This window comes from Furipterus horrens, unplaced genomic scaffold (genome assembly GCF_987537825.1).
Source record: "Furipterus horrens unplaced genomic scaffold, mFurHor1.1.pri manual_scaffold_11, whole genome shotgun sequence".
Classification (NCBI taxonomy): Eukaryota; Metazoa; Chordata; class Mammalia; order Chiroptera; family Furipteridae; genus Furipterus; species Furipterus horrens.
Window position 1 is genome coordinate 100,130,796 of NW_028327181.1, and position 27,430 is coordinate 100,158,225.

Below are 27,430 nucleotides of genomic sequence, written 5' to 3' on the forward strand. Positions count from 1 at the left end.
TCTTCTCTGTTGATTAATGCCCGTCACAGGCACGTGTCCCGGGGAGTCTGGGGCGGCTGCGGAAGAAGACTTTGGCTGTTTGCCCTAAATCCTTCCGTGTGCCTTGCATGTAAAAGCTGTGATTACTTATTACTTTAATAACGGGCAGCTGGTTTAAAATACTCTCTGCCCACGCCCCCCTGGGCCTGGGACCGGGGCTGGGAGGCCCCAGGAGCCGCAGGTGACTGTTTGTCTCCGGCCGCGGGATCCACAGACAGTGTGTCTGCCCTTTGCTGCTGCGGTGCCGTGTGGGAGGGGCCGGCCCGAAAGGCTGCTGAGGGGCCTCCCCCAGCCCCTCCGGGACAGAGCAGGGGCGGGAGAGTCCCTGAGCCCGCGGGGGGCTGGGCCTGTCTGTAGTGCCGTTGTGTTGACTCAGAGGAGCCGTGCGGGGGGCGCGGGGGGGGAGCGGGAATGGGGGTCTCCCGCAGGCCCTGTCCTTCTGACGGTGTTCATCAGCCAAACCGAAGGCACTTTAACCCAAGAAAGACAACAGATGGTGAGGAATGAGGCTGTTGTCTTAGGAGAAAGAAGAGTGTTACATTGATTAGTGTCTTTCAGGAAAAAAAGGTAAACACCTTGAACGAATGCGTAGTGGCCGCATGAGGGGCACGTGCAGTTCAGTGTCTCAGGTGGGAGACGCCCTGGCTTCCGGTCCCAGCAGGGGGCCCTCCGCCCTCCTGGCTCCCCGCTGCTTCCCGGGGGTGCAGATATTTTGATGGGGTGAGAGGAGCTTACAGATCAGCTTGAGATGAACTGGCGAGCTTGGTTGTTTATTTGTTTATTTTTTACCACCGTAACTGCGATCTGCTTTCTCATTTATTCTGCTCTTCTTTCCGGGCCCTTCGGTGAGATCTGAGGCTTTTTCTGCACAGATCTGACACCTTCTTGTTAAGTCTTCCCAGAGCTGCAGCCGCCGTTGGGAAGGGGACCCGCTTTTCCTGCAGGTGCCGGTGGGGTTGGAGAGGCTGTGTGGGCGCTGCTGCCCTCCGCCGTCTCTGGCTCGCCCGCGGCAGGCCTCTTGCTCGGAGACCCCGAGGCGCTGGCTGGGGTTGTGTCGGGGGGCTCACCGCCAAGGACTGGGGTGTTGGGGAACCCCGCAGACAGAGCATGGAAAGGCCGGCTCTGTTTTCAGTTCTGTACATTTCACGTCCCTGTAAGTCTTTAAAAACTCAGCACATCCGTTTTCTGTGCCATTGCACAGGGTTTACGTAAGTGGATTTCAGCCGTCCTTTGCGTACAGCGAAGTGCGTAGGTCGTGAGTGTGCAGTTTCAGTTTAGACGGCCATACGCCCCCTCTTAATGGCCGTGCAGCATGAGACGCAGAACTGGGCTCTGCCAGAGATTCCCCCGACGCCCTTTCCCCGGCAGCTGCCCGTCACCGCAGGGCAGCGTCCCCAGTGCTGACCTTCCTGCCAGGGATGGGACCCGGCGCGTCTCTGTGTCTGCCCTTCGGCACGTGCCCCGCAGGGGAGCCGGTCCTCTCTGACGGAGGAGAGCCCCCTGCTGCGGCCCGGAGCCCCGCTGGTGGCTGCTGTGCGTGCTGGTGAACAGCCTCCGCACACGCTTCCCTCGCTCGTGAGTAAATCACCACCTGCGAGTGGGAGTGCAGGTCGTGGGGTAGCTGCGCGTTTCCTGTTATACTCTGTGAGCAGCTCCAAATTGACAAAATGACAAAACTCATCTGTCTCCTTGCAAAGCCAGGCAGTCTGCAGACAAATCTCATTCACAGGTTTCTTCACGTGCTCTGGAGACATGGGACAGTGTTATTTTCCACTCAGAGAGGCCACAGGCCCTGGCGGGCAGGGGCTGCATCAGGCCCTGGTGTTTACCGCCTGCGGCTCAGAGCCCACTGGAGTCGCTGCCTGGGTCCCCGAGTCGGGGGGGCCCCCTCTGGAGGGCCTGCCTGACGACAGCCTCCTTGTGCTGGGGTTAGTCCTGTCCCGAGGGATACAGTGTGTGTGTGTGAGAGCGCGCGCACGTGCATGTGTGAGCACGTGTGCACATGCGAGTGCACATGAGTACATGGGGTGAGCAGTGTTCGTGTGTGAGTGCATTGCGAGTGTGTGCATGCATGTTAGTGTGTGAGCGTGTGCATGCTCAAGCGCATTGAGTGTGAGCATTGTGTGTGGGTGCATGCAGGTGTGAGTGCATGTGTGTGCAGTGTGCATGTGTGCCTGAACATTGAGTGTGTGAGCGCGGTGTGTGAGTGCACGCGAGCATTGTACTGCAAGTGCATGAGTGCGTGTGTCACACGTGAGTGCATGTGAGCTGTGTGCATGCGTGTGAGTGCGTGTGCCCAGGACCCCGAGCAGACCCCGGTCGGCCGTGTTCTCCTTGGCTGAGCGCAGTGTCTGAGGGCTGTCTTGGCCGATCGGGCTTCTCCTGCTCCCCCTGCTCTGTTTCCTGATGACCGTAGAGCAGAGATCTGCCTCTTCGCAGGCCCTCGCCGTCACAAGCAGCCCACCCGGGAGGCCTGGCATGCACACGCAGGGCTGGCTGCTCCAGGCTCTGCCAGGAAAGGGCTGCCTGCAGCTGGGTGGATGGGTGCTCTGCCTGCGGCCCTGGCTCAGTCCGCTGCCCCCTGCCGGAGCCGAGGCTCCGTGCTTCCCAGAAGGGCCCCGGGAGGCTTCCCCCATTTCCCGCTGGACGATGAACAGCAGGAAGCCCCGGTCCTCCTGAACCTCGAGTGCACACGCACCCACTCCTGTCCCCTTTAAGCAATAGCAGCACACCCGAGACCGTTCGTGTGCCCGTCGGTGTTCCGCACGGCACTGGGGTTCCCCCTGCTTCCCTCCTGTCCCTCCCCAGCCCCACCTCCCTCTTCCCACTCCCCCCGCCCCAGCTGGTCTCTAAGCAGCGCTGAGCTGTGCTCAGAGTCCCTGAGCCTGGCAGGCAGGGAAGCAGTGGCGGGCGACAAGACGGGAGCGCGAGGAGCCACGGCTGCTGGATGCCGTGCGAGGGGGGCTGGCTGGGTGGGAAGACTCGCGTCCGCTGCAGCGTGGCCGTGACCTGCGGAGGCCCAAGGTGGGCGCACAGCGTTCACCTATCTGCGGGGGGCCTGGCGTCTCTCCCCCAGGGGAGAGGTGCTTGGATAAGCACGGGCTCCACAGCGTCCACGGTCTGCCCCGCGTCACTCCCATGCTTTTCCCGAGCTGTGGTGACTGCCTAGGTCTTTTCCTCCTTCTGTACTTTTCCTCATTGCTCCCCCTTCTCTACTCTCTTCTCTCTGTCAATGAAAATATTTGAAAGGAAATTCCTGAAAAACCCTTGCTGCCGTTGACGGTGGTGCGCACGTGCGCCCCTCTCCCAGTCCCGTGACCGTGACCAGGCGGCTTCCAGGCGGCTCTGCATCCAAGGCCCAGGTTCCCAAGGAGACCGCGTGGGCGCAGACACTGACAGAGATGCCGCCCTGCCACCACGGTCCTCATTTCTTCCTGAGAAGTGATGAAGGATGTCACACACGCTAGGGCGTCTCCATAGGAAGCGTGAAAGGAGCCTTGCTGGTCTGCTAGCTCTTGGTGCCCCGCGTCACCTCTCTGTCCGGTCTGTCAGGCCCTGTGGCCTGCACCACGCTCGCCCTGGGACCCGGGGAGAGGGCAAGATGGCCTTTCTGTTTCTAGTGGCTCCTTCCAGGGAGGAGCTGCATTTTCTGTCTTTCTCAATATGAACTATTAGAAATATTGCCATTTGGTATTCCCTAAAAATCATCTTCCTCCTAATCTGTGAAGCGAGCGTGGCTGTATTGTTGGCCCTTCTCCCTCCCTGTCGAGCCTACTGGGGACGTCCAAGGTGGGGGTCAGAAGAGGTCCCCAGACAAGGCGACTGTCGTGGGTCGGAGGGCGGCCGTGCTGCGCGTGCGTGCACACACACACACACACACACACATACACACGGCCCTGGCCTCGCCCTCTGTCAGGACCCTTCAGCTGCCCTGCAGATTTTGTGACACCTGAGATATGGGCCCGGAGCAGCGATGCCAGGCCCCAGCGGCAGGGTTTTGGAGACCTGCTCTGTTGTCTGCAGCGCCGCCTCACGCCATCATCAGCCCCAAAGCAGTCCAATGCCCCTCTGCCCCCATTCCTCAGCCGTGGGCCACTGTCCCAGGCCTCCTGGTTTTCCCACGGAACCTCCCTGCTGGGCTGACATCTAATTTACTGCTTCTCTGCGCCCCAGGTTCTGTTCTCGCGGGTGCAAAGCGTTGGGAACCGGGGAGCTTTGTTTCAGAATTTTGTCCTCCTGCAGCCTCTGCAGTCCTGTGTCCCCTGACGGCTCTGGGGACAGGATGCAGCATGTCCCAGGACTCACTGTGGCCGTCAGTTCCGTTATCTGCGCGGGTTTGGGCAGCTGAAGCTGGGCCCTGTACCTTGTGTGCACGGAGCCAGCAGAGCGTGCGGGGGGCCCCGCATCCTGCTGTTTGCCTCACCAGCACGCTCTGTTTCCTTTGAAAGGTGGGGACCCTCTCGGGCCTGCTCCTCCCTGCGTGTCTCCTCTGCCCCTTTGTTGAGTGAGTTTGCACAGCGCCTGCGTGAAGTCCTCAGTGTCCCGGTTTCGTAGACGGAGACACAGGGCTGCGTCCCGGATCGTGCCGCTCTCAGTGCAGACTCGGCTGGCAGTGGGGTCGGTGCCCCCTGTGTCCCCGTAACTCATTCAGTTTCTTCCTCCCTCTCCCCTGTAACAGGCCCGGTATAAGCAGAGCCTCGACCCAACCGTGGACGAAGTGAAGAAGCTTTGCACATCTTTACGCCGGAACGCCAAGGAGGAGCGGGTTCTCTTCCACTACAACGGCCACGGGGTGCCCAGGCCCACGGTGAATGGGGAGATCTGGGTGTTCAACAAGGTGAGCTGCCCAGCTGCGGGTGCCCGGCCGGCCTTGCGGGAGCTCCTGTGGAGGGGCGCGCGCGGAGAGGTTTCCACGCGCTCAGGACCAGGCCCCGGCCTTGCGGGCTGACTCCTGCCGGGCTCAGTGGGAGGCTGGCCGCTGTGACCCCCACTTCTGTGGTGGACGTGCCGTTCAGACTCTCCCTTCCATTTTGGGTCTCTTTTGGTAAATTGCATTTTTAAAGACATTTTCCATTCCATTTTGACCTGTCATAAAATTATGGCCACTTCCGCATCTTTCGGCGTCTGTAGGACGGGTGGCATGGTCAGCCCTTCGGTCCCCGAGTTGACTCCCTTCCTTCTCCTTCCCTCCCTCCCTCCGGGGAGGCTTGCCCCTTCCACCCACCTTCACAGGAACAGCCCACGTTTCAGCGACGGTGGCTCCTCTGCTGTCCGCGCTCTGGGAGCCCTTCCCTCTTTCTTCTTCTCTCTGTGTTTACTTTGAGTCGGGTTTCTCGTTATTTTCCAGCTTCTTAAGGTAGAAATTTAGGTTTTACTTTCTCTCAAGGGCTAAGGCTGTGCATTTTCACGCAGACACAGCTGTGTCCAGTTCTGAGACGTCATCGCTCGCTCTGGTTCTGTTGGAAGCAGCTCTGTTGCCCCTCGTCGTATCTTCTGTGACACGCGCGTTTAATTCCCAAGTCCTTGAGGGTTTTCCCGCGATCCCATGACTCAGGTTCAGGGATCAGAGAGTGTACGTGGTATGATTTCAGTTCTTCAACCTCTTTGAGCTGTTCTCATGGCCCAGCACGTGGCCAGACCGGGGAGCACTTGAGAGTGAGTTTCCCGCAGGGGCGGGGGCAGGGGCGGGCTTGCGCTGACACAGTCACAGCCCTGGGAGCCTTGTTCCCGGCTCACGGGGGTGCTGGCATTTTCATTAGAAAAGGCGTAATTACGCTGCGTAGGGCTTCCTTCAGGAGGATGTTCTTCCTCTCCATGCTCACCTGCTGGTGACTGACAGGAAGTTGTTCAGACCTCCACCCAGGGCGGGCCGGGTGCTGGCGAGTCTCCAAGGTGTGCGCCCTCCAGCCACACGGGCCTCTGACGTCTCTTCCTGTTGCTGCGGCTGCATGGCCTCCAGTGCAGCACGTGCTCCTCTGTGAGGGTCCCCTCTGGTGGGCGTGTCAGGGTCCAGGACCGGCCACGACGGCCTGCGGTGGCATCGTCACGGCGCGGGGCCCAGCTCCGCGGTGCCTGTCTTGTCCTCTGGATGGGCAGCAGGGGCCTGCTGGGACCGCATCCCTTCCAGGGGCGGAGAGATGACCGGATGAGCCTGGGCCGGCCCAGGCCGAGTCGGGAACGGGCTGTCCCGCATCAGCCTCGTCGCTGAGCAGCCCGCGCTCTCCTCCCTGAGCTGAAACGCAGCCGTGGTGCCGCTCCCTGTGGGCCCGCCCTGGGCTCTCTCTCCTGCGTCTCCATCCTGTGGTTGTCAGAGGCTCTGTGTGTCCTTTGTGCCTGGCGCTGTGAGGCCTGCTCACTGCCCCTCCTTGAAAAGCCCGCCTTTGCTCTTTGGGTCATCTGGGTCAGCCTAGCGTGACCTCGGCGTGCCTGCTCCTTCAAGAAGCCTGGCTGGCGGTGCGCCGGGACGGCGCTGAGCCAGGGGTCTCCAGGGGGGAGCTGGCATCTCCCAAATCCTCCTCTGAGCGTTTGCTGAGAGCCCATGCCCGCCGGGATGTGACTCACGCCTGGCATTTGGCTCTGCCGCGTGTGCCACCTGGTGGTCGGCCCGCCAGGCCTGTGGGTCCTCCTCCCTGTCGCCTCGCCGGGTGAGCCTCGGCCTCCGGCACATGGTCCCCTTGGCTGCAGGCGCGCAGGATTGGTTCCTGCGGGGGCCGGGGTGAGGCGTGCTGTGCAGAGGGGCTTAGAAACGTTCCCTGGGCAATCGCTCGCCGTGTGTCTCAAGGGGGAGCAGGGCCGTTGCGCCCACGCTCCCAGCCTTCCCTGCAGTGCACTGAGCAGCGCAGCGTGTCCAGACAGAGGCCTCCTGCGGGGGTCGTCTTGTTGCTCGTGGCTTGAAGCGTGACGGCAGTCCTCTGTGCCCGCACGGTGGGGCCTCGTCACCTGGGGGGCACATGCTCCGGCCTCCCCGGCGTGACAGGGATGTGGGGACGTGAGGACGTCCTGGGGTGCGGCCTGTGCCTCCCCTCCATAGTGCGGTGTGTGTCCTGGAGTCAGCCCAGAGCCGTTCCAGCCACGCTAAGAGGGAGCCGGTGCGGAAAGCGTGTCCTTCAGTTGGAGGGGAAGCTGTGCCCTTGTGCCGGGCGGCGGGGGGTGAATCCTGAGGGCCCAGTGGTGGGACTTGGGGAGGGAGACCCCGCAGTGGGCGTGAGCACAAGCCCAGGGGACAGCAGGTGTGGCCCAGTGACACGCAAAGCAGCCTGAGGCCCGTCGGCCTGTGACGGCCCCGGCCTGGGGATGGCGGCTCGGGAACGGCCCTGTGCCGGCCGCTGCGGGGCCTCCTTCAGCGCACGGGGCCTGGGCCGCCCCCGGCCGGGGGGCGAGTGACACGCGTGCTCTGTTTCCTCCCAGAACTACACACAGTACATCCCCCTGTCCATCTACGACCTGCAGACGTGGATGGGCAGCCCGTCCATCTTCGTGTACGACTGCTCCAACGCCGGCCTCGTCGTGAAGTCCTTCCGGCAGTTCGCGCTGCAGCGGGAGCAGGAGCTGGAGGTGAGGCCCGCGGGTGCCCGGGGCGGGTGCTGCGGCGGGAGGTGCGCCCCGCCCGTCCGGAGAGGGGCTGGCTCCAAGCGCTCGGGCCGGACGGGACGTTCGCAGCCGCTGGGGAAGGGGCGGCCTGTGGCTGCCCTCGTCTCGTCTGACTCAGGGCCATTCTGCGTCTGCACGCGGACGAAGGCGTGACGGAGCGGGGACGGTGTGTGTGCTGGCCGCAGGCGGGTGTGGGCGGGAGCAGAACCGCTTCCCTTAGAAACGGACCCACACCGGCCAGTCTTCAGGCTCACTAGCATTTTTGTTAGTGCCCCAATTTTATTTTATTTTATGCCCCCCAAAATACAACAAACACCAGAACAAAACAAAAACTGAAACAAAACAAACCGCCCACTCAGCTAAATGTAAAAAACCAGCAGAGCGGCTGCCGCGGCTGCGTCCCTGGGAGGAGCGGAGCCGCCTGGCTCTCCGACCGCGAAGACTCAGCCCCGCTGGGCAGTTGTAGCTGACGTTCAGTGTTGGACTGAACAGCAAACTCTAAAGAGAAGGCGGAGGGGCGGCCTCGCCCACGGCCCCTTCCCGCTGCGCACGGGCGCGGGAGCGTAAGCACTGCGCAGCCTGAGGGCCGCGATGCGGGAGCAGAGACGTCCCCGGGGACCGGGCTGGGCCTCTGCGGCCGTAACGAGCCAGGGTGGTTCCGTTTCATCAGCGCGTTGCTGTCATAGTATTTTACGGTTCCAAATTAAGTCCTCACACGCAGCACTGCCTAAGAGTGGCTGAGACACATAATGCCTTTGACTCGTGAAAACGCACCCCAGCGCCAGAAGTTTTTGCCGTTATCCTGTTTGCACCCCGTGGCAGGAGGGGGCGGGGCTCCGTGGGCCCAGGGAGTAGGTGACCTCGTGGGCACTAAACGCGCGGAGCACCGGGAGGCAGTGTGGCTTCGCTCTTGTCGGGTAATAAATATTGCAAAGGAATTTTTCACATTTATAACATGTAAATAAAATGGCAAAGACCCCCACCTGACTTTTGTACCCAATTTATGAGCTTCTGGGTGGTTCAGTGTCTCCGCCTCAGTTACCTGGAGCACATCCACCCCTGCCCCCGCCCCCTGCCGAGGCGCCACGTCTGTGTCCTTCCCGCCCCGTGACTCGGCTCCGTGCGAATGTCACGTGTCCTCCGTGGGCTGCCGAGGGTGCGTCAGCCGGAACCTGTTCATTCCCCTGGGTGCAGCAGAAGAGACTTCCATGCGTCTTTTCTGAGGGAAAGATGCTGAACTGACTGACGAGGTCCTGGTAGAGGAGAGGAAAGGAGGACCCGTTCTCTGCAGGGCAGGCGGGTGTCTGTGCGCTTCTCTCCGTCACAGCGCAGGGCGGCCTCGCTCTTCCACGGCGCCCCCCAGGGGGGCTGCTGTCCGCGTGTTATCTCACATGAGGAGCGGGAATTAAAGTGGGCTGCCAGCTCCCGTCTTCACACGCATGTTAGTCTTCTAATGACCTGCCATCCTCTGTGGCCTCTTAGGTTTGTTCTTTAAAAAACTTCTTTCCCCTTCTACACTTGGCCAAATTCTCTGTACATTTACGTTTCAACACGTTTATTGGGAAGATGGTGACACGGGAACGGAATGTGTGCCCGGGGTTAGGAAACAGGCCGACAGTGACAAGTGCAGGGAAGGGTCCCCACGGCGGCGGCGCAGGCCCAGCCTGTCTCCCTGGCGCTCTCCGCAGGTCGCTGCCATCAACCCCAGCCACCCGCTGGCCCAGATGCCACTGCCCCCGTCCATGAAGAACTGCATCCAGCTGGCCGCGTGCGAGGCCACTGAGCTGCTGCCCATGATCCCTGACCTCCCGGCCGACCTGTTCACATCCTGCCTCACCACCCCCATCAAGATCGCCCTGCGCTGGTGAGTGGTCCCCCACGGCCGCCTGGGTCTCCAGCGTGAGTGCTGGGTCCCAGAGGTGTCGGGACTCCCCATCCTGGGCCCCTGCTCATGCTCAGTGAGGGGGGGTCACAGGTGCTCCCAAGACTAGTCGTACCGGAAAGGGGGCTGTGTTTTGAGAAAAGAAGAGGCTGTCATGGAAAGAGAAGTCCTTTAATTCCTTGCTTGCGTTGAAGTATAACTTCCCCATTTATTCTAAAGATCATATATATATGTAATTTTTTTTACCATTGTGCTTTCTGGGAGTTCAGAGTCCGTGACTGTGACTGGGGAAATGTAGAGGGCGTCCCAAGGCCACGGAGCCTGCACGCCAGGGCCACCCCCCCCACCAGGACTCGTGGGGTGACGCAGTGCTTCCTGCCCAGACCCATGTCCACCCACACACCGTCCTGCCGCTCCCTTAATCCCGCCACGTCTGGCTGGCAGCTCATGGCAGGGCTTCTTTGCGGCAGCCGCCTCCCAGCTGGCGGGCGGCCAGACCTCCAGGAAGTGTGGGCACGGGGTGCTCGCTGTCCTGGAGGCACGCCCTGCGCTCCCCCTCGGACAGCCCGGAGAAACTGCCGGGACAGGCGTGGGCGTGGGCTGTTCCTTCGCCATGACTGAGACGCTGAATACCGTCTTAGGTTTGTCCCGGGACGTTTGCGAGCGGCTGGAAATAGCCCTGGCTCTCCGCGCGCTGGGGAGCTGCTGTGCAGTAGATGCTGTTGTCGTGTCTGTGGGTGCCGGTGGCGGACGTCATTTAGGATGAACGGCGGTCAGGAAACGGGGGGGCCTTCCTTTCGGTTCAACGTGGGAATGTCACGGGGTTTGAACGTTAATGGCGCAGCAGTGTTGCGTGCCTGTCAGCGCGGCGCGTGGGCCCGGTTCCCACAGCGAGAGGCGGCGGCAGCCCCCCAGCGCAGGGCGGTGGGCCGGCCACACGGGGCGTCCGCTCTGTGCCGCCTCTGAAACCCTCGGCCGGGGTCCGTCCGTCGCCCTGGGGAGCAGAAGTGCCTGCAGGCCTTTGCTGACAGGGCTCCACACTCGTTCTCTCTAGAGTTTTCTAAAGCGCGTCTGTGCTAGAGGACCAGCTGCCTGCCATTCAATGCTCCGTGGTGAACTTTTTCTGCTTCTTCTTAAAAACAAAAAAACCAAAGGAAGTGTCTCTGTCTTCCTTGCCGTGTGTGAGGACGGGACCACGCGGTGCAGACGCGCAGAGGGTGCAGCTGCCGGGCCTGCCGCTCGCTCGGCCGCCACAGTCTGTGTCGCAGGCCTTGGTGCCGGAGGGCTGATGCGGGATTTGCTTAAACCATTTTCTCCTGGAGCGGCCATCGCAGGGCGCAGGGCGGCCCTCTGCCCACCCCGCGGTGCCGTCAGGCACCTCCACAGTCATCTGCTGTGTCACCTGTCACACGCCCGCCTTGAAGAGAGCGCTCTTCTCCCCGGACCAGACGATGTGCGCTCCCTGTTCCAGTGCCTGACGTGCACTCAATGAAGATGAATATCCTGATGCCCGGGACAGGGCGCCTTTGAAACAGTGCACGCACGGAAACTTGATTTATGCTCCTGAGAGAGAGCGTTGGCGCAGACGGAGGGGCACAGCTGCCAGCCCCCGCCCTGTCCCGTCCTCGGGGGCCACGGGGGAGCGGGAGACCGACGGGTCCTGCCACGCGTGCTGTCCACACGGAGCCAGCAGTGGGGTGGGGTCCTGGGGATGCTGAGGCCACGGGGGAGGGGCGGGGGGACTGGAGGGCGAGGGAGGGCCGCAGGGGCTTCTGGGTTGTGCACGTGACGGGCCCCGCTCGGCCCAGGCAGAGAAGTGCCGGCTGAGGACGGCGCCCTCTCGGGGTGACAAAGGGCCGCCAGGCCCAGGAGCAGACGGGCTGTGTGGGAGCAGCACAGCTGGACGTGTGGAGACTGAGGTGCGGACCGGGGCGCGGAGATGGGGGTGTTGCTCAAGGACAACACAGAGCGGGGCTGAGAGATCCCCCCAAGGAGGCGAAGGCCAGGGAGACGGAGCCAAGGCTGGACTGTGGCAGACAGCTCAGCTCCTGATCACGGAAGACAAACCAGGTCTCAGCGCGTCAGAGGCGACCGCCAGCAGAGGGGAGAGAGAGTGCCGTTCCCACACGAGGAGCAGAGACGTCTCCCAAAGCAGGCAGGGGAGGAAGGGGCGGCGACCGCCGTGCACCCGCAGGACGCCTGGCTCAGACTGTCTGGGAGGGTGAAAATCAGGGTGAGAGAGGAGGGCTATGAACCCGGCGACAGCTGGAGCGACAGCTTTAATGCGTGAAAGCAGAACCTGGGGTAAAAAGTACTCACGGGGACCCAGAAAAGCACTGTGTCATGTAAAAAATATCAGGAGGTCACAAGGACGCCACGCAGGTAAATCAGGAAGGAGGTACCGAGACGCCAGGTGCGTAGACAGTGAGCAAAGCCGAGCCAGTTTCCGTAACGGGAGTAACCAGCCGCACGGGATGGAGGCCTGGGGCCCGCACCCAGCGAGCCCGAACACACGTTGTTCCGCGCACAAGGGGACCAGGGACAGAAGTCAGCGGCGCTGGGCTGCACGCAAGGTGCCCGTGGGCTCTGCCCAGGCGACGGCTGCTGGCTCCCGTCCCGTGGGCCGTGTTCTCCCAGGGCTCTTCGTCCGCGTCCCCTCTTCGCTCCCGCTTGCTGCAGCTAAGAGCCAGGTGCGTGTGTGTGTGGAAGTCACAGGCACCGACGGGACCCGTAGGTGGTTCTAAGGCCTTCCAGGTCATGCTCGGTGGAGAAACTGAGACCCCTTCCCTCCGAGGCTGGGAAGGAGGCAAAGGCTCTCTGTGACCTCAGGACAGGATCTGCCATTCCGCCGCCGGTGAGACAGGATAGCCAAGCGACTGGTGAAGCGTCATCGTCTGTGCACAGCGTGGGCCACCTGCCACACCTCAGCGGCTCTGTGGCACACGTTTCCACGCTGAACACGCCGGGATGCAGCCCCACCTCACAGGCAACAGCGCACATGCTCGGTCGGCGGCTCTCCCGCGCTGTCCGGCAGGGACCGGCGCTGTCACCTTGCTTCCGGCCCTGTGTGCGAGCTGCGCGGGACCCTGAGCCCTGCCCAGCACCTGTCCTCGGGCACCGCAGCAGGCGCTCTCGGCGCGACGGCCACAGGCTTTCATGGGAAGAGTGTGAACTCAGTCCCTCTCCCCCAGCCCACGGAACTCTAGAGAGAGGGGGGAAGCGATAGAGGAGCAGAAATGAACCGGGAGAACGTGCATCAGAAAAACCCGGGCAACCCAGGAAAGCGGATGACAGCTTTTGACAAGCTCCGTGGAATGGCTTCCGCTCTGGCTAGAATGGTCAGGACAAACAGGAAGGCGAGTCACCCCCGGCAGAGGGGTCCACACGGATCCCACAGGAACGGGAGGCTGGTGAGGGTCCTTCTGGGGACGGAGCCCTTGGTGCCAGTCAGCTGCGCGCCTCAGCCTGGCGGACGGGCACTGTGAGGGCACGGGGGCCGTGCAGGCGCACAGGGGACGCCGCTCGCTGCAGCCGTCAGCAGCCTCGGGGGCGCCGCGCCCAGTGTCTGTGGCTGCAGAGAAGGCCCGTCCCCACGCACTCGGAAGGCAGGCAGGGGACACTCACCGCCCTGTCCCACCCCCGAGGCTCAGCGTCGGACAGAGTCTGTGCGGAACAGGGAAGGGAGAACCTGTGGGTCAGCGCCCCTCGCGACAGCCGGGAAGGCCCCTCGGGACGCGTCAGCAGGCGCAGCTGGCGCTGCAGTGGGGCTGGGCGTGGGGCTGTTCCGGATGCTGCGTCTGTGTCCTGTGGACACCAGCACGTGGGACTCGCTGTGTCAGCAGAGCGAGGGGACGCGCCCCAGGCCGTCCCAGCAGGGGCGTGGAGATGCCGTGGCAGGCCCGCGGGGCCGACGAGGGGGTGGGCGCTCTCCAGGGTCTGCGGAAGCCTGCGGCTCACGCTGCGCGGGCACCGGTGGAAGCCAGGCGGCCCCTGGGCGGTGGGCAGGAGGCAGGGCCGTCTCGAGTTGCCGCTCCTGTCCGTGTTCCTGCACGTCATGGTGCCGCCGGCCAGTGGAGAGAGCGCGTGCACATCCGCAGAGCGGGGCCGCTGCACACAGCGGGGCTGTCGCCGTGAAAAACCGCAGGACATCCACCAAACGTCACTGGGACCAGCAACGCATGTCAGCGGGTTCCAGGACGTGAGGCCGATACCCCAGGTCAGGTGTGTTTCTGGGCATGTAGTGCAAGATTAACAAGCAGCTGGAAGTGGAACATTTTAAAGCACGCTGGAGTTAAGATTCTGAAATACCTGGGGATGAACATCACAAAGTATACGTACAAACTACAAAACATGGCAGAGAGAAGCCAGGCCTACATACATGGAGAATTGGACTGGGCTGTGCAGTCAAGACTCAGATTTTAACATGTTCTACCCAAGTTGGTCTGTAGAGTCGGTCTGGTCCCATCTAAATCCCACCGTTACTGAGACCGACAAGCTGATTTGGAAGTCACATGGGCGTGCAAAGGGCCAGAGCAGTTCTGAAAAGAGGCACACGGTTCATTTCAAGACGTCACGCAAAACTGCAGTGACAGGGATGTGGTGTCAGCGCGAGCAGCCTCCTGGGCCGAGAGGGCGGGGGTGTCCGCACACATAGGCAATCGATGGAGATGGGACCCAGGCACCAGGGCGCGCTGTGGAGCAAGGGGGATCTTCTCAGCAAAGGGCGTCGGAGCAGCCAGCTGTCTATTCAGGAAAAACAAAGTAAAACCCCAGCCCTTGTTTTACACAGAAGAGTTGAGTTCTGATCTTCTGCATTTGGAAGGTGAAACTTGTCTTGAAAACGTTCATGGTATCTTAGAAATACCACCAGCAACACAAACCATTAAAAGTGATACACTGAGATTCGTCAGAATTAAAAACTCCGGCTCTTTGATAGACACTCTTAAAGAGTAAAAAGAGAAGCCACAGCCCGTCGAGAAGACAGTGCCCGTGTCTGACAAAGACCTGTGTCCAGAACACACAGAGGACTTTGAAAACGCAGTCGTGAGAACACCACCCATGTGATCGGAACGTGTGCTTCATAGCGATGGCTGTGTGGCGGCTGGCCCGGGGGACAGCGCTCTGCGTGCTGGAGGACAGTCACCGGGGCTGCACGCATGCATGGAGGGAGCACGCGGGGTGCAGCCACTCCAGACAGCGGTGCTCGGCTTCCGGTAACATCAGTGCACACCCGGCAGCGGCCCTGTCCACGCTGCAGGGACACAGCATTGTGTCCCCTCGAGGGTGAGCTGTCCCCGTAGCTCCGTCTGTGGCATCTGATTTGCAAAGGTCACAGACACCGGGTGGATCCCCGTTTGCAAAATGCCTGTGTTTTCAGATCGTGTCTCCTCTTCCTCCTGCGGCATCAGCGGGCCCGGCCCCAGGCGCTGGAACTGTCGTGGGAGAGGCTGAGAGCGGTGTGTGCGGAGCTGCTGCCTGACCGTTGGCCCGTGTGACCAGGTGGGGGCACCGGCGCCTTCTGAGAACGAGCCTTTGTGGCTTCGGTCCGTGCTGGGGGCTACTGATCCTGGAGGGACTCGGAGCCGGCTCGCGTGCGCTCTACCCTCCAGTGCGTGTCTGGCAAGAGAACTGCGAGGCCCGTGGTCTCAGACGGTGTCTTGCTGGGGGTGGCGGCCGCCCAGGCCGAGGGCGCGTGAGGCTGGGTGGGAAGTGGGGACGGCTCTGATGTGCTCTGTCGTGCAGCTCCGCCGGGCCGTGAGGAAGGAAGGGCAGGGCTGGACCTGAGGCCAGGTGGGGGGTCTTCACCGGCCGGGGGTCTCCGTCGCTGCAGTTGTGATGCTGTTGCAGGCGTGAGGGCCCCACGCAGCCAGGGACGCTGGGGAGCAGACACCTCACAGCGCGGGGCCGGACCCGGCCAGGGGAGCCGTTTCTGTGCGCTCGTGGCCGTGGCTTTGGTGCGTGAGACTCCTCGCTGAGAGAGTGCCGGTCAGGACTGCGTGCCTGGGAGAAGGCATGTCCGCGTCGGAGGAGGGAGCCAGCCGGGGGGGCACCGGGAGGCAGCGCCCAGCCTGGGGCGGAAGGAGGGTCCCCCGGGAGAGGGCAACACAGCCTGTCCAGGGAGGCAGGTCGCCTGCGAGGCTGGCCCTGGTCGCTCCTCAGCCGCTGGCCACGTGAGGCCCTGGAAGGCCCCAAAGCCCGGGAAGACGTGTGTGAGCACCGCAGCTCGCAAGACCCAGGTGTTCGGGCTGCTCTGCGGCTGCGGGGACATGGTGGGTTTGGGTGAGGCTGCGGGGCTGACGGCTGGAGACACCAGCCAGGGGCAGGTCAGGCAGGAGGAAGGGGCTCGGGTGCGGGGCCGCAGAGAGCAGTCGGCCCTGTGAGGGTCCCTGGGGCGCGTGCGCAGGAGGAGCGCCAGGGGAGTGCTGCCAGCCGGCGGGGCTGCTTCCAGGCCCGGGGACCATGGGGGTGAGGCACAGCCTTCATCCCTGTGGAAGCTTCTGGAGAAGTTCCCAGTCACGGCCTTCCCCGGCCACAGAGGGTCTCGTGTCCTGGGGCTGTGTTGGCGTGTTGGGCCGTGCACTGTCAGCCCGTGGACCTCACCGTGACCTGAGGCACATGTGGCCTGCGAAGGGCACCCTTTGCCATGCCTGACCCCTGTCTCAGTACCCGGTTTCCCCCACTAGCCGGCCAGGACCAAGGTCAAGGGTCCCCTGGCCGCCCCCACCGCCTCCTTGTCGTTCTGCTCTGCAGCAGCAGCAGCACGTGGCCGCAGCGCGTGAGGGGCAGCAGAGGGCGAGGGGCCTCGTTCTGTCCCCTCAGGGCTCCTGGCCCTGTAAGTGGGTATAGCAGAACGTTCCAGAAGTTGTTTTGAAATTAGTGGGAGAAAATCTTTTTAGTAGGGGGAAACTAGTATTTATTTCATTTTTATTGCGTACTAGGTACAAATTAAGGTGTTTTATTGCTTTAAATCTCAGTAATTCTGACTTTACAGGTTTGTTCCCCTCACTTTGTGAGTGTGGAGCCTGACAACCACCCCGGCTCGTGCCTCTAGCAGGTGCAGGGCTGCAGCTTCCCCCGTTTTCCATCTCAGGGGTGGTGCCCTTTGTGGCGGCCCTGCCTCTCAACAGTGGCCTTACTGACAGCCCCTGAAGTGGTGGCAGGTGTTTTGAAATCAGACTTTCCTGGAGAGCCCGTGTCTCAGCGGCATAGGGACCGCCTGATGGGACCGCAGCAGCGCACGTGGCCGTCGGGGGTGCTCGGCAGCCTGCCTCCTGCAGCCCCCCTTGGTGGCCCCGCATGGCCCGGTCACGCTCTGGATGTGGGAGCATCCCCTGGCAGATAGAGCGTGTACACATGCACACATGTGCACAGACAAGGGGCAAACATATACATGGGCACAGACACAGGCACTCCTACACGCAGGCGCATGCACACACACATAGACACACAGACACCTACATACAGACATTTACACACATGTACAAGTGCAGAGGCACACTCATACGTGACACACAGATGCATGCACTCACCCACAGGCGCACACATACATATACACACAGGCACACATGCACATGTAAATAAAGGCACACGCACTTATACACACCTACATATACACACGTGTCTGGATACAGAGGCACATGTACATGTACACACAGACCCACATACCTCGGCCCCAGCACACACCCTACATATACACACACGCACACACACACACACACGCTACAGATGAGCTTGTGATGGAACACCAGTGACAGGGACCCAGCAGTGCAGTGAGAGAACAATTAACTGAGGACAAGTGAGACTCATTCCAGAACCACTTTGATGACTTTCTGTTAGGCTGCCTATTAATATAATTCATCATCTTAATAGGCAGATGGAGGAAAGTTATTTGATAGCATTAAAAATGAGTTTTAATAAAGAGTTACACTGAGAACAGAAGAGTTTTTCCTTTGCATGAGAGAAGTTGTCTCCAGGCCGGGAGCCCCCGCCCACGCTGAGCTTCCACGTGCGTCTCGCTGGTGGGATTCCAGCGGACGAGGAGGCTGACCAGCTTCCGTTCGTTCAGCCCGCCGCGAAAGGGGCACATACGTACTCTAATGAGAAGGCAAACGTACACGTCCCAGAGGGCCCGGTTCCCACTTCACTGGAAGCGTGTTCAGCAAACTGGCTGATTAATATGTCCACACAGAGCAGGATAAACCGTGCCGCCGCCTGTGACAGCGGTCCAGGCCGAGAGGCCAGCAGGTGCGCGGACCTGAGGCGGGACTGAGCTTGGCGCGGGGCAGGAATGGGGAGCGGAGCCCGGGGGGCAGACGTCAGGGGCTGCGGGGGCCTAGGCCAGGGCTGCACCGCCTCCTGCGCTCAGAGCCTGTCGAGCGTGCTCTGCAGATGCAGTGACAGCATCTCCTCTTCACACGGCTGGCACTGGGCTCTGGGCACAGAGCTGACGGGGGTTGGGGGAGGGCAGGCAGCATGGGAGCAGACGGTTCCGGAAAATGTGGGAGATGCCGGGAGTTGGCCTGGGGCTATAGAGCACTCAAGGTGGGGGATTCCGCCACGCCCGCCCCGGGGACACTTAGAAGCGTCTGGAGGCATTTTGGTTGTCGCAGCTGGGGTGGCGGTGCGGCTGGCGTCTTGTGGGCAAGGCTGGCGGTGCCATCAGAAACTGGGGAGGACAGGGAGCGGCTCTTGGTGGCACCGTCAAGCCGTTTCTCCTGCTCTGTGGGTGATGGGCCATGGCTGCCTCAGCCGCACCCACGGCGGCAGCCGCCCCCGCAGGCCAAGCCGGGCTCGCTCCCCCGTGAGTGAGCCCCACAGACTGGGGGCACAGTCCCCGCACCCCGCACGCTGCCTGCCAGGAGCCAGTGCCGCCAGGCGCTCCTCGGCCTTGTCTGCGGTGCGCCGTCCTCTCTCCGGCCCTCCCTGTCTCTCTGTGGCCTGGTCCCTGTCCCCTCCCTTGGGCCCGCTGGCCAGCCTGCCTCGCCGGCCGCATGTCAGGTGCCACCTGCCGCTCCACCCGGCGCTGCCTGCAGACGGCAGGTCTCGGCTCTGACGCAGCCAACTGGGTGACCCTCACTACCACAGGGCGGGATCTGCGCCTGCGCGCGTCTTGTGGGGGCCTGGCGCCCTCCCCAGGGACTTCCTCAAGAAGGGAAAAGGGATGTTCCTCCCGTTGGCCGTCATTTGGTGGAAGCTCCCTTCCTGTGGCACCCGCGCCTCTCCCAGGGGACCGCTCCTGTCACCGTGGGCGTGTCTCTTTCCCGCTGACCACGCCGCAGTCCCGCCCCAGGGCGATCTCCTTCAGCGATCGGGAGCTGCCAGGACGAAGGACACCTGGGCTGCTTTCCACCCTGGCGACCCCGTCCCCCGCCCCTTCCCGGCCTCTGCAGGACCAGCTGTGCCCACGGTTCACTCTGTTCTCCCTCCGCAGGTTCTGCATGCAGAAGTGCGTCAGCCTGGTGCCCGGGGTCACGCTGGACCTGATAGAAAAGTAAGTGGGGTTTGCAGGGCCCTTCTGTCCTCAGAGGTACGTCTGCCGGCGCCGGGATGGTCCCCTCTCACGGGGAGGTGGTCCCTGTGCTCTGATCAAGGCTGCGTGTGAACGGTGACATCAGTGCCCAGCACAGGACACAGCTCAGTGTGCGGCCAGATTAGAGGGAGAGAATCCAAAGTCAGATCCTCTTCATCATTTAAAAACATTCCAACCCTGAGCCTACGCAGAAGCGTATCACGACACCCGCCAGCCGTCTGCTCCGCTCGGCGCTGGCCTGATCGCCCCGCCCCCCGGTTCTGTGTTCTGTGTCCGGCCAATGCTGAGGCCGGGCAGGCGTCCTCCAGGGGGCACCTGAGCGTGTGGCCTCTCCCCGTCCTCAGGTCTGTAGGCACTGTCTGCCGTTGGCGGGGCGCCGCTCGGGTCTGGACCGCTGGCTCTGGGCCCCGCAGGCGGCTGCGTTTCACGTGTTTGTTTTTATGCTCCCATGACCTGAGTCACGCCGGGGGCTGTTCTTAAACCCTCTGCTCTGAACCTCGTTGCTTCCAGAATTGACACACAGGATGACTCTTTCTAAGTCTCGATACGCAGAATCGTGTGTTAAAACAGCCGAGGGTGGAACCTAATCAAATGCAGTAGGAAAAGCGAGTCTCCTCCTAGGTTTCACTGCTGGAGAGCACCCTGCTTACGAGCCGGGGGCCCAGCGGGGACATGGCCCCGGGCGTCAGCACCGCGCCCCTCCCCCGGGCTCGCTGCCGGCAGCCGCCCTGGGCGCCGTGCGTGCGCCACAGGTGCGTTGCCAGGTGGTGGAACGGGACCAGTGCGCACGTTGGGACGCCGAGAATGGCCCCGAAACACACACACTGTGTGCGACGTGCATGAAAGAGGCAGAAAGCGTGACTTCTGCTCACTCCATGTATTACTGCTGTGCCCATGTAGTACTATGTTTGGAAGGAAAACTATCAAAAGATAACCATTTTCACTGAAAAGCGCCTTTCTTCCCGACATACATACCTCATGTCGGCTGGTGGAAGGTGAAAAACCAGTGATTCGTGAGCGCCTGCTCCTCGCCAGTCCGATGGGTGATGCTTCCCTTCAGCCCATTGGGATGGGAGGTGGGGAGACAAAGCCGAGAGGCCGCGCGGTGGGGAGCGTGCGTGATGGGCGGAAGTGCCGTGGCTGGAACGTACTGGTCGCAGGCGCCCCTGCCACGAGCCACGGCCGTCAGGTCAGCTGCAGCGCCGTCCCCTGCGACGGGTGCTGGGCGAGGCCCCCACCCACACACAGAGGCCCCCAGGGCTGGCCGGGCCCTGCGGGCGCCTGGCCCCCACTGTGTTGGACACACAGCCCATCGTGGCCACCGAGTGTGTCCTGATGAGCCCGTGTGAGGGAGGCTCAGCTCAGACACGTGGGGTCCCGGGACCCCGCAGGCGTCCGTCTGCTGCACAGGGTTTCCTCCCCAGTGGAACCAGACTCCTGACCTTTGTCGTTGGAAGAGGCCCACCCAGCAGGGCTCTGCGTCCTCACCGCTGCGACCCTGATGCCACCTCCTGGCCACTCGGTGTCCCGCACACCCTCCTGCTGTCTCTGCTGCAGGCAGACGGGGCAGCCCTGCGGGGCATCAAGGGGGGGCCCGTGGGGCACTGGGGTCCTTCCTGGTGGGCCCCCGTCCCCTGAGAGGACTGCTCAGCGCGTCTGCGGCGCCCACACAGCAGCCAGGTGACCGTGCAGGGGACCAGCACCTGCCCACGTCTGTCCTGACGCCTGCTCAGCCTGCTGCTGCGCCGGCTGCCCTCTGAGCTGCTCATCCGGTTCCGGCTCCAGCACGGGCTCCTGCCCCCACAGCCGGGGCTGGCTGCCGCACTCGTGGTGGGACTGGTGTCCCTGAGCTGTCCCCAGGTCTGTACTCATGCAGGACCTGCTCGTCCGCGGCCCTTCGCCCAGCACCTGCGGGCGGCACACCGACACCGACCTGGTGCCCAGCGCCTCTGGAGCCAGGTGAGCGCTCGCTCTCGTTCCGCTCGGCAGTCCTGGGAAGCTGCGTCCATCAGCTCTGTCCCCTGTCTCAGACCCTGCAAACCAGGACACTAGGAAGGACAGGGATATGCTCAGAGTCACGGGTCACCATGCGGTCTGGTCACGGTGCTGAGTCTCCCACTCTGGCCCCAGAATGTTACCTTTAGACCCAAAGCCGATGGCCGTGCACGAGGCACCAGCTTCGACAGGTCTCAAGCACTCAGGGGCCACACGCTGGTTTCCTGGGCCTTCTGTTCATCCTTTCAGCACATGGTGACAACGTTAGTGTGCACCGGGTCCCGCTCCCGGCTCTGGGTGGTAGCAGCACGTTCAGAGTCCTTCCTCTCGGTGACCCAACACTCTCATCGGGAGAAAGGACGTCGTCTGATTTACTTCAACACTTGGGGGCGGCGGTTGTAACCGGTAACTGAGAGTGGCTACGTTTCCTGAGCCCTCGCTGTGCCCCAGGTTCTAACCTGCTGCATGTCCACTCCTTCCACTCTTCTGCCTCCCTGTGGGGTCAGGGGGCAGGGGCGGAGGTGAGGTGGCTGAGTCTCGGGGAGGCCACACAGCCTGCCGACCCACCCCCGCCGCTCTGGGCTGCGTGTGACGTAACGTTCTGCGGGTCCCCATGAGGACCTTCTGCAGACTGAGAGGTTCCTTTGGTTGGGGACATGTCAGGAGAGGTCTTCAGACTGCAGTGGCGTGAGCTCTATGTGCTGAGGTGTGCAGCCTCCAAAGGCCAGGTACTGTGTGCATGTGAGCCAGGCGAAATGACGGCATGTCTGCAGTGTGGGAGGGGTGACCGGTCACTGACAGGGGCACTGGATACCTGGGGGGAGGAGCTCACGTCTGTTTAATGCCAGGGAAACTCAGGGAAATTACCCCGGAAGATGAAGAACAATAAAAAGAACCTGCTCAGATTTGGACACTGTAGTTTCTGTGGTCTTTGAACACAGACAGGAAGAAACGGGATTTATAACGAGGCTGTGGGCAGTCCTGCTCAGCACAGGCGGTGGAGCGGGCCTGGCCTTTCTCTTCGCGGACCAGAAAGGTCAGGGTCAGCTGAGGCCGCAGGGGAGGTGTCACGTTCAAGTTCACCGTAGCAGGGGCCCACTGCCCTGCACTCGCCACCCCCGCCCCTTCTTCAGTCCGAGTCTCACAAGGACTCTGCCCGGCAGGGCTGCCTCAGCACATTCAGGAGGCTGCGACAGGACAGACAGAGCCAGAGGCAGCTGAGCACCTGAGATGGAAGTGCTCGGGGGTTCTTCGGGGGCGGGGTCGGGGGGGGGAGGCGCTCTCTCCTCTTCTTGTTAGAAGGCGCCTTCCCTGAGCGTGGTGGGCCCTGTCCGGCTCTCGGGAGATCTGTTCAGAGGAGGCGTCTCCTGCCTGGCTCTGGACCCCGTGACTGGTCCCAGGAAATGGCCTGACACCAGGAAATCCAAAGGAAACCAGCTTGCGCAGGGAGCGCTTCAGACATAAACAAACATAGGCTCAGATTCCCTTCTTACGGGTTTGGAACCTGCACTATTTAATAAAGAAGACTGTTCTCCTGCATCATAAACGTGTTGAAGGAGCAAGCGGGACGCCTCCCCCATCCTTCTCTGTGATCCTGCGAGGTGTCCTCAGCCTGCAGGGGCGCCTCCCAGAGCTGGGGGCCACGGCCGATGGGTCCGCAGCAAATCCAGTCACAGGCAGGTACGGCCTGCGCTGCGCCAGCTCTTGCCACCACGAGTCCCGGGGTGCCTCTCCCTTCCCTTCAGGGTTTAACGACCCATTTTTCCACCTTGGCTTCGGAAGGAAGGAGGAGCCGCCGGTGCTCGGTGGGAGCCGACAGACGCAGGAGGACCGTCCCAGGGAACCGTTCATACGGCGCCTCGCTGTGGCGCTTACAGCTCCTCGGGTGACAGGCGGCCTGGTGGGGGGGGCTTTTAAATCCGTTACTTTGAGTTAGAACCGCGCGGTTTTGCAGTCGCCGGCGTCTCTCAGGTGCTGTGTTCACACCGAACGACCGTGAGAACCTGCCTCAGTGTCCTGCGGGGACGTTAGCCAGGGCTCCCCTAAGTCGGAGCGTTTAAGCCGCGGCCCCGGCCTGTCGGAGCCTCAGGTCGGGCGGTGAGTCATCCACGTGCTTTTAAACAGGGCAGAGGCTTTACTTTCCTCGCCACGGGAGGGTCCTCGGCTTCTGCCGTGTGAACGCGTGTTTATACGCGGCTGTGCCTGTGTGTCAGCTCCCAGAGCGCGTGCTCGGTAGGAGCCGGGACCGGGGGGTCTGAGAGCCTCTGGACCTGCTGCCTGGCCCCCGTGTCCGTCCATGAGCCGCCACGCCTGCCGCTGACAGGTCGTCCTCGCCCGTGAGTCCTGCCGTCAGCCCAGCGCCCGGGCCTGGTCGCCTACAACCTCCCGGTTTCTGGAGCCCCCTCCTCTGTCCTTGGGCAAAGACTGGGTTTGACGGTCGGCTGCCGCTTCGCTGTGGGTGGGAGGCCCACCCCCACGGAGCTCTTGGACGGACAGGTTTCAGCCGTGACTTAGCCCTGCCTGGCGGGGTGAGGCGGCCCGGTTATCGCCCAGAAACGCCGGTCCTCACGCCGCGGGGGTCCCTGCACGTGTGTCTGCACTGCAGGCACAGCCGAGGGTGCCTGTTTGAGGGGACGAGGTTGGCTGTCGTTTCGTGTTTACATCCAGGCTGAGGAGGGTTGGCTTTAAGTGAGGCGTCCCGTCTTTTTATATCTTAGTGTGGCTGACATTTTCGTGCTTAAACCGTCGTTTGCTTTCTTGGTTTGTTTTTTTATTTATTTGTAGAGAGAGGGGAAAGGAGAAAGAGGGGGAGAGAAACATCACTGTGTGGTTGCCTCTCACTCACGCCCCTAACTGGGGACCTGATGTACAACCTAGTCCTGTGCCCTGACTGGGAATCGAACCAGCGACACTTGGCTCGCAGGCCGGCGCTCAGTCCACTGAGCCACAGCAGCCAGGGCTTGCTTGCTTAGGTTTTGCCCCAGTTTTTTTCTGCCTTGTTCCTCCCTCCTTGCCATCGTTTGGGGGGCTTAGCTCTTGCACATCCCCTTCCCCCCTCCCGTGGCTTATAAACTGTGTGCTCTCCTACACCAAAGGCCCCCCAGAGCGGTGGCCACTGGGGTCTCCTGACAAGGACCGAACTGCGCGCGCTTCCGGTTTAGCGAGCCCCAGAATATCTCTGTCACATCCTCTTCTCTACTTTTTTGGTTACTGCCCTTCAAAATGCTGAGGACCGTCACCTCGTGGGCCACACAGAACATGGTCACTAGCCGGATTTGGCCCTCAAGCGGCGGTTTGGGTGCCATCAACCTATAAGAGTCTCAAATAAAGCAGTGCTGTTCCCACTTCCCGGGCAGTGCAAGGGCCTTAGAACGAAGCCTAGAGCAGGTCTTTCGTTATCTCCGGGGCCACAGAGACCGACTTAGTTGCCTTAACACGTTACAGTTTCAGCTGTTCGTGTCTTGCAAATATTTTGTTAAATTAATTTCTGTTTTTAAGTGGTTCAGCGGTAACGTGTAGAAATGCAATTGCTTTTTAAGTGAAAGCCCCATTTCTTACAGCTTTGCGAAACTCACTTATGAGTTCTAGCAGCTGCTTCATAGGTTCCTTAAGATCTTCTTTGTACCTAACACGTCGTCTGCAAACACAGTGTTGCTTCCTCCGTTCCCACCTGTATGTCTTTAATCCTTCCTCCCGCTTTGTTCCGCCGACAGGTACCGCCGCCGTGGCGTGAAATCGGGATGGAACTGGGCGTCCACGCTCTGATCTCAGCGGAGGATCAATTAAGGGAGAAACAGTTTATCTTTTATCTTTGCGGGGGGGGGGGGCATGAAGATTTTGTAGCTGTCCTCTGTCGGGGTGGGAAAGTTTCCTTCTAAACTTCGTTTCTGAGAGCGCTGATCACGAATGGGTGTTGCAATCTGTCAGGAGCCTTCCTGCGCCTGTCGGTGTGGTGGTTCGATTATTCACCTCCATTCCGTTAACACGCTGCGTTACATTCTTGACGTTCAGATGTTACTTTGAGCAGACCTTGCGTTGCTGCGCTGCACCCCGTGTGGCTGTGGTGTGCGGCCCTTCGCTACGGGCTGGACCTGACGCAATGCAGTTTTGTTAAAGGTTTCGGCACCTGAATGCTGAGGGCGGAGGATCCCGTCCCCTCGCACTCTCTCCAGCAAAGTCTCTGTCTCCGCCGCGGGCGGGGCCCCTTCCGAATTTGCTTCTCCTCTGAGCGCGCTCCCGGGCCCCGAGGCAGCACCAGCCACCGCACAGCTGCCGTCCCGTCCGGCGTGACGCACGCTCTGTTCCTCTTCGTGTAAACCGGCAGTTTTTGGCTAAAATACTTCATGTTGCATTTTCTCTGTTCGTAGCCACCGCATGTTTCTGTCTCCTGACAGCCCCTCACTCACACACGTTCCCTTGCAGATTATATGCATTTTCTCTGACTCTTCCCGAGCATTTCTCTTCGTCTTGGGCTGCGACAGTTCATCTGGGAGCACCTGTGTGGGAGATTTTGCATTTGTCCTGCGTTGTGACGACCGCATTTCCTGAACCTGAGTGCTGTGGACTGAGCTGTGTCCCCCAGAACTCCTGTCTTGCAGCCCTGACCCCCCGTGGGGTGCAGTATTTGGAGACGGGTCTGTGGACGTGCAGGTCCTGGGGTCGGGGAGGTCAGGAGGGTGGAGCCCGTGGCGGGGTCGTGCCCTCATAAGGAGAAGAGGCACCAGAGCGCGCACTCGGCCAGGGGAGGACCTGGGGAGAGGAGCCCTCAGCGGCCCCGCACAGCCGGCGCCTGACCCACGCGCCTGTGTCCCGGCAGCTGGAGCGGAGCGCGGCGCTGTGCCGTGCCCACGTCCCTTGCCCGTAGGACGGTGCGGCCCTCGTGTCCCTGAATGCTGCTGCTCTTCCGTTCCCTCTGCTCCCTCCTTTTGGGTCTCCAGTGCATGTCTCTTAGGTCCTTCTACAATTTCCACTGCATTTCTTACGTCCCAGCCTTTTGTCCCTTTATGTTTAGTCTTGAGAACGTCTCTGACCCACCTTCCCGTTCTCCCTTCAGCACTGGACCTGCTGTTCCTCCCTCTGCTGGTTTCTCAGTTTCCTGGAGCCCGGCACCTGCAGCCTCTGTAGCCTCCGGTCCCGGCCAGCGTTTCCAGCTGCTCTTTCGTTCCTCAAGCACAGGAGGTGACATCGCTGTGCAGTCTCTGATGTCACGGTGCCCTGAGTCCTCTGTCCTCTCTCTGTCGTCGGGCTTTTTCTCGGTTTCAAATGCATAGTTGGGTTCCCGTAAATGCCTGCTTGTTTTTATTGAAGGCTGCGAATTGCACGTGAAACTGGTGCCGAGCTTTGGGACGGTTTGAGACTGTGAGGCCTGAGTTACTTCTGGGTCCTCCTCTGAGCCCTGGCCTGGAGCTGGGGGGCTCTTCAGAGCTCCGTCCCCCTGGCAGTCCCTCGGCCCAGCCGGCTTTTCGGGCCCTGAGTCTGTCAGGCTCGGCCCGTTTCTCTGCCTCGCAGTCCTGCTTTGACCTGACCCCCATTTAAACCCAGGGCTTCCCTCTCAGGCCTAGCCAGCCCCCCTTGACTCCAGAAAGGTTCCCCACACAGCCTGCCTTGCTGTTTGTGGGAGGATGGGGAGTCACCTAGTCTGCAGGGCCAGGATGTCATCCAAACGTCGGGCTCATGGACGCGCAGCGAGGGCCACGGTGGCTGCCCGGGGCCCCGCCCCCCCAGCTCCGCCCAGGCTGCGCTGTCCGTGTCTGAGTCAGTGATGAGCGTGGGAACCGTGCTCCTGCTCAGAGACGTGGTGCCCTCCCAGCCGGGCTGCACTGCACCTTCTCCTCTTCTGACGGCTCAGGCGCCGTCCTGCGGTCCAGCCAGGGGCCCTTCTCTGTCGGCTCCGAGGCCGCAGCCCCGGGACTGGGGTCACACAGTGCGCTTTCCACACTGCAGGGTCGTGCGCACTCAAGCAGACATGGACCCTCCCCACGTGAACCTTGTGAGCGGCTGGAGCCAAGGGGCCTGCAGAGCAGGAGGTCTGGGTCATGTCACAGAGGGCGGGATGGCACGCAGTTTTCAGTAAAGGGCCATTAGGAAGGAGTGTGGCAGGGGCGTGGCCGCATCAGTGAGCGAAGCCCGTGACGGTGCGCGGGCAGTGCCGTGGTCCCAGCCTTCAGGTCCGTCTGCCCACACGGCTGTGTTCTGTGATGACGGAGGGCGTGTGTGCGTGTACGTTTTGTGTACACATGTGTATCTGGTTTCAGTGCAGCGTTCATTGACGGGGAGCGTGTGCACACACACGGTACGCTGACTCACACCCAAGGCCCCCGCCGCCCCCCACACCCCCACCCGGCGGCCAGAGGCCAGGACACGCCACTCTCACGGGTGTGGCTTTGGTCTTATCC

General features: G+C 61.8%; 1 protein-coding gene across 1 annotated transcript in view; it reads left to right on the top strand.

Annotated features, from left to right (window-relative positions):
* RPTOR (regulatory associated protein of MTOR complex 1) overlaps positions 1–27,430 on the top strand; it is a 118,644-nt gene that overhangs the window by 46,252 nt on the left and 44,962 nt on the right. Inside the window, exons 4-7 of the mRNA XM_090257810.1 lie at positions 4,718–4,876; positions 7,447–7,593; positions 9,318–9,493; positions 18,942–19,001. Of these exons, the coding sequence (XP_090113936.1) occupies positions 4,718–4,876; positions 7,447–7,593; positions 9,318–9,493; positions 18,942–19,001 (542 nt within the window). The remainder of the gene's footprint in view (positions 1–4,717; positions 4,877–7,446; positions 7,594–9,317; positions 9,494–18,941; positions 19,002–27,430) is intronic.